This window comes from Pelophylax lessonae, assembly GCF_965119305.1.
Source record: "Pelophylax lessonae genome assembly, chromosome: 13".
In the NCBI taxonomy this organism is placed as follows: Eukaryota; Metazoa; Chordata; class Amphibia; order Anura; family Ranidae; genus Pelophylax; species Pelophylax lessonae.
In genome coordinates, this window is record NC_138780.1 from 11,234,040 (window position 1) to 11,246,068 (window position 12,029).

A 12,029-nucleotide genomic window follows, 5' to 3' on the forward strand; every position below is an offset into this window, starting at 1 on the left:
ATGACAATTACAGGATAGACTAACCCAGTGCAAGGATAGATGGTAGTAGGCTCAAGAGCTAGCAATCTATGCAACAGTGCAGATGATAGATAGTGTAAGTAGGTTATGGAGGATTCCCCTGTGGGGTACTTATCACTAGTAAATGTTAGTAGTAGAGGGGTCCAGTAGAGAGGGGAAGATCCGGTAGCGAGATACAGGGATCAGTAGCGAGGTTCCGGTCTGCTCCAGGTAGAAGCAACCAGCTGGAGGTTCCGACAGCAAGACAGGCTTGAAAGCATGTGGATACACAAGGCAGGTTGAACGAACGATGTGAGTGAGAACGCCGGCGGTTGAAATAGCCGCTCTGCGGCGCTCAGCGATGATCATCTGTCTTAAAGGTGTATGCGTACCACCTAGTAAGAAAGGTGGGACGCATATTTGGAAGGAAATAGATTATTAAGGGTACCAGAGGTACCAGAATCTTACACAGAGTAGCTATGCCCTCCCCTCTGCTGCCCATTCACAGAAGCCTTTGTATTTTGTGAATGTGTTCACATTCACATAATACAAAGGCTTCTGTGATTTGGCAGGAGGAGGGAAGGGGGTGGGCATAGAAGCTGCAGTGGCTCTCCTGTTCAAGATAGAGAGCTCAGAAGGATCAGAATCACTCTCCTGGATCTGAGAGGAGAAAAACAGAGCAGCTATCCCCCCCCCCCCTTCTGCCCATTCACAGAAGCCTTTGTATTTTGTAAATGTGTTTACATAATACCAAGGCTTCTGTGATTAGGTAGGAGGAGGAAATGGGCGGGCATATAAGCTGCATTGACTCTCCCGTTCAAGATGGAGAGCTCAGAAGAATCAGCATTGCTCTCCCGGAACTACAATGATATAGAGAGGAGAGGGAGGCACACAGAGTAGATATGCCCTCCCCTCTGCTGCCCATTCATAGAAGCCTTTGTATTTTGTGAATGTGTTCACATAATACAAAGGCTTCTGCGAATGGGCAGGAGGAGGGGATGGGCGGGTATAGTAGCTGTAGTGACTCTCTTGTTGAAGTTGTAGGGCTCAGACGGATCTGCATTGGGCTTCCGGAACTACAGAGATAGCCGTCACCCAGGAATACTTTAAAGCTGTCAGATATAAATAATAGAGCTAAGCCAAGGAGATATCATGCACCTCACTGGACTTAACTCATAGTGTGCCAGGCTTAACTCATAATAAACACCCGGCACAAAAGCTTTTATATAACTGTATTCTTCAATGGCCAGAAAGGATATTAATCTACTTTGTGAGCCTCAGCAAACCCAGATATTACCTTGTAAAAGCAGTGACATCACTGTGCTGAGAGTGGAACTGTGGGAGGGGTCCAGCAGGTCTTTCCACTACAGAAAACTACAGGAGGAGGTGGAGACAAGACCAGTTACCCTGCAGAAGGAGAGAGCAGAGCTGTGCGAGGGGTCCAGCAGACTCCACCTACTATATAAAACTACAGGAGGGGGTGGAGACAAGACCAGTCACCCTGCAGAAGGAGAGAGCAGAGCTGTGGGAGGGGCCCAGCAGGCTCCACCTACTACAGAAAATTACAGGAGGGGGCGGAGACCAGACCAGTCACCCTGCACAAGGAGAGAGAGCAGAGCTGTGGGAGGGGCCCAGAAGGGGTGATCAAATACCACCAAAAAAAGGCTATATTTGTGGGGGGGTGACATTTTATTTGGGTACAGCGTCGCACGATCGCACAATTGTCAGTTAAAGTAACGCAGTGCCGTAATGGCTTGGTCACCAAGGGCGGTAAATCTCCTGAAGGTCAAGTGTTCCATTCGGCTTGGACCTACGTATATTAGTGTGGGAAACTTTTTCTTTCTCTGTGGTGCGTTGCCGTGCATTAAAATGTATGTGCTGCCAATTACCCCCCCCCCCCTCTTCCCAATGTGCCACAAAACTGGTGACCCTGTTTTTGTGACGCAATACGCTGCAGTGCACCGACGTGCATTGTGACGCAGCACAGGGGTGCTGCCTTAGTGTATTGGGGTGCCATTAAAAATGAACACAGTAATGCAAGGTATGCGCGTTACCACCATCAATAGTCCCTGAAGGTTTCCTGCAAATCCCCCTCCCCCACCATACCCGACCCCCCTTCCTCACCCCGAGACAGGTGGTACTGGGGCAGCTAAACAAACATCTCTGTCTCCATGGGCATGCACACTTGTTCCCAAAGTGATGTGATGGGACATTCGACAGTAAATCAGGGAGGGGGATTGGGGGGGGGGGGGCATTATTTTTGCAATGTTGTGTTAAAAAAGAAACAATTTCAAGCAAACCTGTTCTGTCAAATGAATGCATCTGTCTCTGTGCATGGCTGTCATTTTGTTTCTGCTCCGGGAAGACTCTAATAGCAAAAATATTCGTCCCTGATCATCTTCCACCAGTTATAGGATCAGTGCGTGGGGATGCAGCAGCTGCATGGACACGGACGCTCGTCCTAATCTGACCTGCGGGTGGGTGCTAGTGAGCAACACCCCTGAATGCATACCGTCTGTACTTAGGGATGCTCACCCACATGCCTGTCAAATTAGGATGAGCGCCCGTGCAGCCACTGCATACCCACTGACATGGGCTACCTGCAAGCAGCACCTAGTGGGGCCTATTCATGGTCTATGGGCCTCCTCGCCCATGTGAATGAGGCTTTCCAGGTAAGCCGCATGCCTACCTTCCTTGCCTTGCTAAAAACGCAAGAAAACTTTTTTCTCTTTCGTTCATTGGCAGACACAGCGCCTGCCATTGGGTTATGCTGCCCCCCTACAGGAGTAGGACACTAGGCAGAAAAAACTCTCGGCTACACCCATGGGCAGTCCCAGGGGGTATACTCCCTCTCCTTTCTATAGTCACTCTGTTTTTTTCTGCAGTCAGGTGCAGTGCTCCATGGGTTTGGGGGGGGGGGGGGGGCGGCAGACGGACCTGACCACGCCAGCTCCAGCCCGCACCGCACACCATAGCCCCCCAGTTGCTGGCTCACTCACCCTGTGGGGTGATCTGAGATGTGAAGGTGAAATAATTGGAGTGATCTTATGGGTGATGGTCCATGAATTGGGGTGATCTGAGGAGTGAAGGAATTGGGGTGATCTGAGGGGTGAAGGTGAAATAATTGGAGTGATCTGATGGGTGAAGGTGTGATCTGATGGGTGAAGGTGCAGGAATTGGGGAGATCTGATGGGTGAAGGTCCAGGAATAGGAGTGATCTGAGGTGTGAAGGTGAAATATTTGGAGTGATCTGATGGGTGAAGGTCCATTGATTGGGGTGATCTGAGGGGTAAAGTATTTGGAGTGATCTGAGGGGTAAAGGTGCAGGAATTGGGGTGATCTGAGATGTGAAATACTTGGAGTGATCTGATGGGTGAAGGTCCATGAAATGGGGTGATCTGAGGGGTAAAAATGCAGGAATTATGGTGATCTGAGGGGTGAAAGTGCAGGAAGTGGGGTGATCTAAGATGTGAAGGTGCAGGAATTGGGGTGATCTGAGGGGTGAAGTTGCAGGAATTGGGGTAATCTGAGGGGTAAAGTTGCAGGAATTGGGGTGATCTGAGGGGTAAAGGCGCAGGAATTGGGCTTATCTGATGGTGCAGGAATTGGGGTGATCTGAGATGTGAAATACTTGGAGTGATCTGATGGGTGAAGGTTCATGAAATGGGGTGTTCTGAGGGGTAAAAATGCAGGAATTGGGGTGATCTGAGGGGTGAAGTTGCAGGAATTGGGGTGATCTGAGGGGTAAAGTTGCAGGAATTGGGGTAATCTGAGGGGTAAAGTTGCAGGAATTGGGGTGATCTGATGGTGCAGGAATTGGGGTGATCTGAGATGTGAAATACTTGGAGTGATCTGATGGGTGAAGGTCCATGAAATGGGGTGATCTGAGGGGTAAAAATGCAGGAATTTGGGTGATCTGAGGGGTGAAGGTGCAGGAATTGGGCTTATCTGATGGTGCAAGAACTGGGGTGATCTAAGGTATGAAGGTTCGGGAATTGTGGTAATCCGAGATGTGAAGGTGCAGGAATTGAGGTGACCTCCGGTATGAATGTGGAGGAACTAGGGTGATCTGAGGTATGAAGGATCAGGAATTAAGGTGATCGTGGTGATCTCTGGTGTTCTGGAGCCCCAACTTGAACTTGGGTAAGCTCCTGAAGAAAGGGGACCCCCTGGTTTCGGCTAGATGGCCCATGAGTACCCCAGTCCCTGTCAGGAGCCTTACGTCCAGGGGGATTGGGATTAGGATCCTTTCTCTTCGAAGGAGGACCATTTGTACACCTAGTGCACTTTTTAAGTGCTCACTTTTTTTTTTGTTTGGTTTGGTGTTTGGTTTTGAGTGTGAAAACTGCACTGCAGAGCGCAAAAAAAAAAAAAAAAAAAAAAACAATAATCTGTGTCCGTGCAGCCGCTGCACTTATATGGGTCATATAGGTGTCACCTAATAGCTATCCTAAGAAAGCAGTAAAAGGGAAGAACATAATCTGGATTCCAGCTTAAAATGCACATATAACCTTATGTGAAGCTTGTTGGTGGAATGCTCGGTCTTGGGACAAGGTCTCTTTAACTCCCAGACCAAAACACGTGCTCTAATGACTTTTTTGAACAGGTGATGGACAATTCAGCATGCAGTTCTACTAACTGTCCACTAGGTGTCTACAGGAGGGGGGGGGGGGGGGGTTGATCTGTGCACCAGCTGCATGCCACTGACAGCCAGTCACACCCCTCGCTGAAGTATCCCCTTGCCACCCAGATCCCTCACTCAGCAGGCAGGCACAGTACAAGGTAAGCACCCTTCTCCAGCCCCATACATTATTACCACCAAAATGTACCCCATTTGTTACTTTGTATCCCTCGCATCCATTTGATAATAAATCAATCTGCTGAATTATGGATATAACGATTATTATTTTATTTTTAGCAGTTTGTATATTGATATCTTTAATTGCACTTCTTTATATGGAAGCCGGGGGCCAAACGCTGCAACTGCATCCGGTTAGAGATCGTTCTTTAAATATTGGGAGTAGTTCTGTGAATTTTTGGGAAAATTTCGGGAGATACAAATATAATTTGTGGTGGAGCGTACAGCTGGTAACCCAATAGGAGGAGGGGGTCTGGTGCCAGGAATAACCCAGTTCAGGGGACACGGAGAGTTCAGCACCATATCGGAGAGTGCCTTCACGTGTGCAGGCCGGAGATCGAAGGAAACTTTATTTTTAATACCCACTCCGGGTATTTATAAAGCTGTGAAATTGAAATGGACCCAAGAGCTTGCAATCTGCCTTCAATGTACTCACTTAGCTTGTCGGTTCGCATACTGAAGTAATGCAGTTTGGATTTTGTACTGGCCAGTCCACCCAAAATTATTCAATTTCATTTTTTTTTTTACGTTGAAGCGCAGACATTTTTAATTTTAGTTTTGGATAGAACAGGGAAAGGTTAGAACCACTGAGAGGTTTTTATTTTTATTATTTTTTTTTTTTTTACTCATATTTATTTTATTTAATTTGTTCATATATTTATTTTATTTTATTTATTTATATATGTATTTATTTTGTTTATTCCTGTATTTATTTTATTTATTCAATTTCATTTTTTTTTTATGTTGAAGCTCAGACATTTTTAATTTTAGTTTTGGATGGAACAGGGAAAGGTTAGAACCACTGAGAGGTTTTTATTTTTATTTTATTTTTTTATTTACTCATATATTTATTTTATTTTATTTGTTCATATATTTATTTTATTTATTTATATATGTATTTATTTTGTTTATTCGCGTATTTATTTTATTTATTCAAATTTTTTTCTTTTTTTCTTTTTTCATATACTTATTTTATTTTATTTATTAATACATGTATTTTATTTTATTTCATTTTATTTTTTATTCTTATTTTGTTATTTATTTTATTTATGAAAATTTTTATCTTATTTTATTTTTTCACATACTTATTTTATTTTATTTATTAATACATGTATTTTAATTTATTTAATTTACTTTTTTTATTCATATTTTTATCTTATTTTGTTATTTTATTTTGTTTATTCATACATTTCTTTTATTTTATGTTATTTTATTTATTCATATCTTTTATTTTTTATTGCTGGAAGTAGAGGAAAGGTGTGAGGGCGCCAGAGTTCTTACAGCAGTAGGTTTTTAATCCCCTTATATTTTACCTTCCCCTGTTTCTCCCTTCCCCCATCCTCATTAACATGATAATTATCAAAAATGGGTTATTAAAATGGGGTGAAGAGGCAACATATCCTGGGAGAGGGGGGAGACTAGGGCAATGCTTTCCCCTTCCTGCAGCAAGACCAATGTCATCATCTCAGCCTAGGCAAAGTTACAATGTTGCAGTCTGATCACTGAAGAGAGGGGAGACTGAGGAAATGCTTCCGCCTTCCTGCAGCAGACGGATGACATCATCTCAGCCTAGGCAAAGTTACAATGTTACAGTCTGATCACTGAAGGGATGGAGACTGAGAAATGCTTCCCCCTTCCTGCAGCAGACCGATGACATCATCTGAGCAAAGGCAAAGTTACAATGTTGCAGTCTGATCACTGTGAGGAGGGTAGACTGAGGAAATGCTTCCCCCTTCCCGCAGCAGACTGATGACATCATCTCAGCTTAGGCAAGGTTACAATGTTGCAGTCTGATTACTGAGGGAGGGGGGGATTGAGGAAATGCTTCCCCCTTCCTGCAGAAGAGAGATGACATCATCTCAAAGTTACAATGTTGCAGTCTGATTACTGAGGGAGGGGGGGATTGAGGAAATGCTTCTCCCTTCCTGCAGAAGACAGATGACATCATCTCAAAGTTACAATGTTGCAGTCTGATTACTGAGGGAGGGGGGGATTGAGGAAATGCTTCTCCCTTCCTGCAGAAGACAGATGACATCATCTCAAAGTTATAATTTTGCAGCCTGATCACTGAGGGGAGGGGAGACTGAGGAAATGCTTCCGCCTTCTTGCAGCAAACCGATGACATCATCTCAGCCTAGGCAAAGGTACAATGTTGCGACTTTGGCTTTGACCAATGATAATGGACAACTGTTGCACAACTGTCGCATGTACAACATTCAGGTGAGACTTTCGTGCGACTTTTGAGGGTTTATATTGCAGTCTATGGCACTCAAGTCGCATGAAAGTTGGACCAAAGTAGAGCTGGAACCTTTTTCAAGTCATTGCGACAGTTGTCATTGAAAAAAAGATGGGATGCGACTTTATTGTCCAAAGTCGCATGGCAAGTAGCACAAGTATTAATGGAGCTTAAGTCCTGGTTCACACTGGTGCTACTTCAATGTGATTTCAAAGCCGCAGATCAGTGTGATTTCATTGCGACTTGCGACTTCATTAAACCGTAGTCTATGCAGGTTGCAATGACATCGTTAAAAAGTGCAGGAACCTTTTGCATAATCGCAGCGACATGAGTCACGGCATTATGAACAGTTCTATTGCCAGCAATAGGGTGCAACTTGTCCTGCAATTTGGAACTGTCAAATCGCATTAAAAATTGCACCAGCGTGAACGAGAATTTAGAGCTCTTTCACGCCAGGTGCGGGAACGTGTGCACAATCACACGTTTTCCCGCACCGCGCATAAACACGCTGCCCTTTTTTTTTTTAAAGGGCACCCCCACGCATCTAGCAAGCACGCGTGCGTTCTTGCCTGCTGAAGCGCATTATGCCGCAGAAGCGTGCTTTTTATACTTTTTGAGGGGGGGGGGGGCTCGTCCGGGATTTAAACCTGGGACCTCTCCCATTTTAGTGCAGCACACTTTTAAAAATCGCGTCAACATCCTTTTTTCACTCATTAAAATGAATGGGCTGCCCTAAAAACGTAAAGCGTGGGAATGCGCAAAAAAAGCAGGCGCTTGGTCGCAGCTCCTTGGTGTGAGTGGGCCCCTTAAAACGGTTACTGTACATTGGTGATGTCAGGAATTTATTCCTCTGACCAGTCCTCTTTAACCACTTCCGGACCGCCCACTGTATATATATATATATATATATATACGTCGGTACGTTAAATACCGGGGTTATGGCAGCAGATAGCGGCCATAAACCCAGTATTTTTTTTTAAACAGCGGGCGGTCTGCTTTAATGTAAAGGTGGTCCCAGCAGTGGATTCGCCGCGAGATCCCCCTTATGGGCGGCGGAAGAGGTGCCCCCCTCCCATCGCTTCCTGGTCGTTTTCTACCAATGGCTCCAGTAAGTGGGGAAAACGACCAGGTCCTCTCCCCTCCTAGGCAGGAAGACGAGTGAGGGAAAGCTGACCCCCACTCCACTCTATGGCCTTGGAGGACCGGAGCGACATCATACGTCACTTCCTGCTTATTTCTATTACAAGGGATGTTTACATTCCTTGTAATAGGAATAAAAGTGATCAAAATATTTTTTTTTTTAAAGGGACAGTGTAAAAAAAAAAAGATAAAATAAATAGGAAAAAATAAAATAAAGCGCCCTGTCCCTGTTAGCTCGTGCGCAGAAGCGAACGCATACGCAAGTCCTGCCCACATATGTAAACGGTGTTCAAACCACACATGTGAGGTATCGCCGCGACCGGTAGCGCGAGAGCAATAATTCTAGCCCTAGACCTCCTCTGTATCTCTAAACTGGTAACCTGTAGAAATTTTTAAAACGTCGCCTATGGAGATTTTTAAGTACCAATGTTTGTCGCCATTCCTTGAGCGTGCGCAAATTTGAAGCATAACATGTTGGGTATCTATTTATTCGGCGTAACATTATCTTTCACATTATGGAAAATTGGGCTAACTTTACTGTATTCTTATTTTTTATTTAAAAAAGGTGTATTTTTTCCAGCATGCTGCTGGTGGGAACGGACTCTAAGAGGGGAACTCCCACATGTATCCTTTCACTTCCTGTTGCATCTCTGGGACAGGAAGTGAAGGGAAGTCTTCCCAATGGGACACAGATGGCTGAAAAAAAAAAAAAAAAACACCTGATAGGGGTTCTAACTCCCCCCTCCCCCCCCCCCCCCCCTTTGGGTTTTCTCCTGGTAAACCTCCAGCAGAACAGACGCTTCCCGCGGTGACACAATTGGTGTAAATCCCGGCGTACAGAACGGCTTTTTGTAATGATTCCCGGGGGATGGGCATCGCTATCCCCCGCCATCCTCTGTGTTGTCTTAGAGCTTTAAGGGTCTTGCTGGATTATTTTTAACGCCGCCCCTGGGGCCCCTGCTGAGGAACAGGTGGCTGTTTATATATATATATAATGTATGGGGGGGGGGGGTTGTTACCGGCCTGGAGGTCCACAAAACAAAAATATTCTGGATGTGGTGAGGAGGAGCAACGCATGCATGGGGGGCTTATTATACAGGGGGGGCGGGGGCGGCCATCGGTGGACCTATCAGTGACTTCCCCCATCTGTATGAAGACATTCTTGACATGTCACACTGTACATTATCACAGGTGCCCGGGATAGGGGGACCCCATAACTTACCCTACATAAAAGCCGACTCTGGCAGAGTGAACGCAACTTTTTCTTTAAGAACGGATTCTGCTGAGTAATCAGATTATCACCCATCAATCTTTTATGTATTTTATACTCTGAATGTTTTCTAATGGATCTTACTGAGGAAAGTCATAATGATGATGATTATGATGATGATACGAAGATGGGATGATGATAGTGGTGATGATGATTTGAAGATGAGATGATGATCATATTATGATGATGATGATGATGATATGGAGATGAGATTATATTATGATGATGATATGAAGATGAGATGATATTATGATGATGATGATGAGATGAAGATGAGATGATGATGATGGTATGATAATGAAGATGGGATGATGATGATGATAATGATATAGTTGGCGATGATGATGAGAAGATAATATGTCAATGATGATTATACAGTATGATGATGATGGTATAATAAGGATGTTGGTGGTGATGATAATGGTATGATGAGGATGATGGGATAATGATGATATGATGATGACGATAAGATAATGATGATATGATGAGGATGATGGGATAATGATGACATGATGATGGGATAATGATGATATGATGATGATGATGGGATAATGATGATGGGATAATGATGATATGATGATGGGATAATGATGATATAATGATGATATGATGATGATGATGGGATTATGATGATAGGATAATAATGATGATAATATAATGATTATGAGGATAATAGGATAAAGACGGTATGATAACAGCGATGATGATGGAAGTGACGGTGAAAATATGGTAATGATGAAAATATTATGGTGATGATGATGATATGGTGCTAATGATGGTGATGATGATGTTCCTGATGGTCATGATGATTATATGAAGATGGTATGATAATGATGATGGTGGTGATGATGATTATGATAATGTTGGTATAATGATGATGGGATGATGATGGGATAATAAAGATGATGGTGGTGATGATGGTAATATACTAATGATGGTGGGGATGATGATATGATAATGTTGATGGTGGTGACGATAATGATGATGGGGATGATGATTGAATGGTGACAATGATAATAACATGATAATGAGGATGATGAGATAATGATGATATGATGATGACGAGGATGATGGGATAATGAAGATGATGAGGATGATAGGATAATGAAGATGATGGGATAATGAAGATGATGAGGATGATAGGATAATGAAGATGATGGGATAATGAAGATGATGGTATTATGATGATGATATGATGATGTGACAATGATAATAATGGTAGTATGATAATGATGATGGCGGAGATGATAATATGATAATGAGGATGATGGAATAAAGATGATGATGATGGTAGTGATTGTGATTATATGATTATGGTGATGAAAATATGATAATCATAAAAATATGATAAGATGATGATGATAATGATGAGTCATTTTATTTTAATAAATCAGTAATTTTTATGGAGACATTGGGGGCACTCATGTGGGAGAATTGGCTGTAAACGGAACTGTAGAAAGAGTGACCTCTAGCAGTCTTGAGTAACATGTTTCCAGTCTCTGACTATCTCCTGTAGTCTGTCTGCAATCTCTGACCATCTCCTGTAGTCTGTCTGCAGTCTCTGACCATCTCCTGTAGTCTGCCTGCAGTCTCTGACCATCCCCTGTACTATGTCTCCAGTCTCTGACCATCTCCTGTAGTCTGTCTGCAGTCTCTGACCATCTCCTGTAGTCTGCCTGCAGTCTCTGACCATCTCCTGTACTATGTCTCCAGTCTCTGACCATCCCCTGTAGTATGTCCGCAGTCTCTGACCATCTCCTGTAGTATGTCTGCAGTCTCTGACCATCTCCTGTAGTCTGTCTCCAGTCTCTGACCATCTCCTGTACTATGTCTGCAGTCTCTGACCATCACCTGTAGTATGTCTGCAGTCTCTGACCATCCCCTGTAGTATGTCCGCAGTCTCTGCCCATCTCCTGTAGTATGTCTGCAGTCTCTGACCATCTCCTGTAGTGTGTCTGCAGTCTCTGACCATCTCCTGTAGTGTGTCTGCAGTCTCTGACCATCTCCTGTAGTCTGTCTGCAGTCTCTGACCATCTCCTGTAGTCTGCCTGCAGTCTCTGACCATCCCCTGTAGTATGTCTGCAGTCTCTGACCATCTCCTGTAGTCTGTCTGCAGTCTCTGACCATCTCCTGTAGTCTGTCTGCAGTCTCTGACCATCTCCTGTAGTCTGCCTGCAGTCTCTGACCATCCCCTGTACTATGTCTCCAGTCTCTGACCATCCCCTGTAGTCTGTCTGCAATCTCTGACCATCTCCTGTAGTCTGCCTGCAGTCTCTGACCATCCCCTGTAGTATGTCCGCAGTCTCTGACCATCTCCTGTAGTATGTCTGCAGTCTCTGACCATCTCCTGTAGTCTGTCTCCAGTCTCTGACCATCTCCTGTACTATGTCTGCAGTCTCTGACCATCACCTGTAGTATGTCTGCAGTCTCTGACCATCCCCTGTAGTATGTCCGCAGTCTCTGCCCATCTCCTGTAGTATGTCTGCAGTCTCTGACCATCTCCTGTAGTGTGTCTGCAGTCTCTGACC

The 12,029-nt window shown here is 44.3% G+C and overlaps 1 protein-coding gene across 2 annotated transcripts in view; it reads left to right on the plus strand.

Moving 5' to 3' along the window:
• Positions 1–4,676: 4,676 nt before the first annotated feature.
• The window catches only part of TMOD4 (tropomodulin 4), a 40,071-nt gene continuing 32,718 nt past the window's right edge, over positions 4,677–12,029 (plus strand). Inside the window, exon 1 of one of the 2 annotated variants that reach the window (XM_082275330.1) lies at positions 4,677–4,779. Coding sequence is in view for 1 of the 2 variants with exons in the window: in XM_082275329.1 (XP_082131455.1) it covers positions 6,947–7,075 (129 nt within the window). In the remaining variant the exon portion in view is untranslated. Of the gene's footprint in view, positions 4,780–6,935; positions 7,076–12,029 lie in introns of those variants that run through there. The other variant, XM_082275329.1, reaches the window with a different exon arrangement.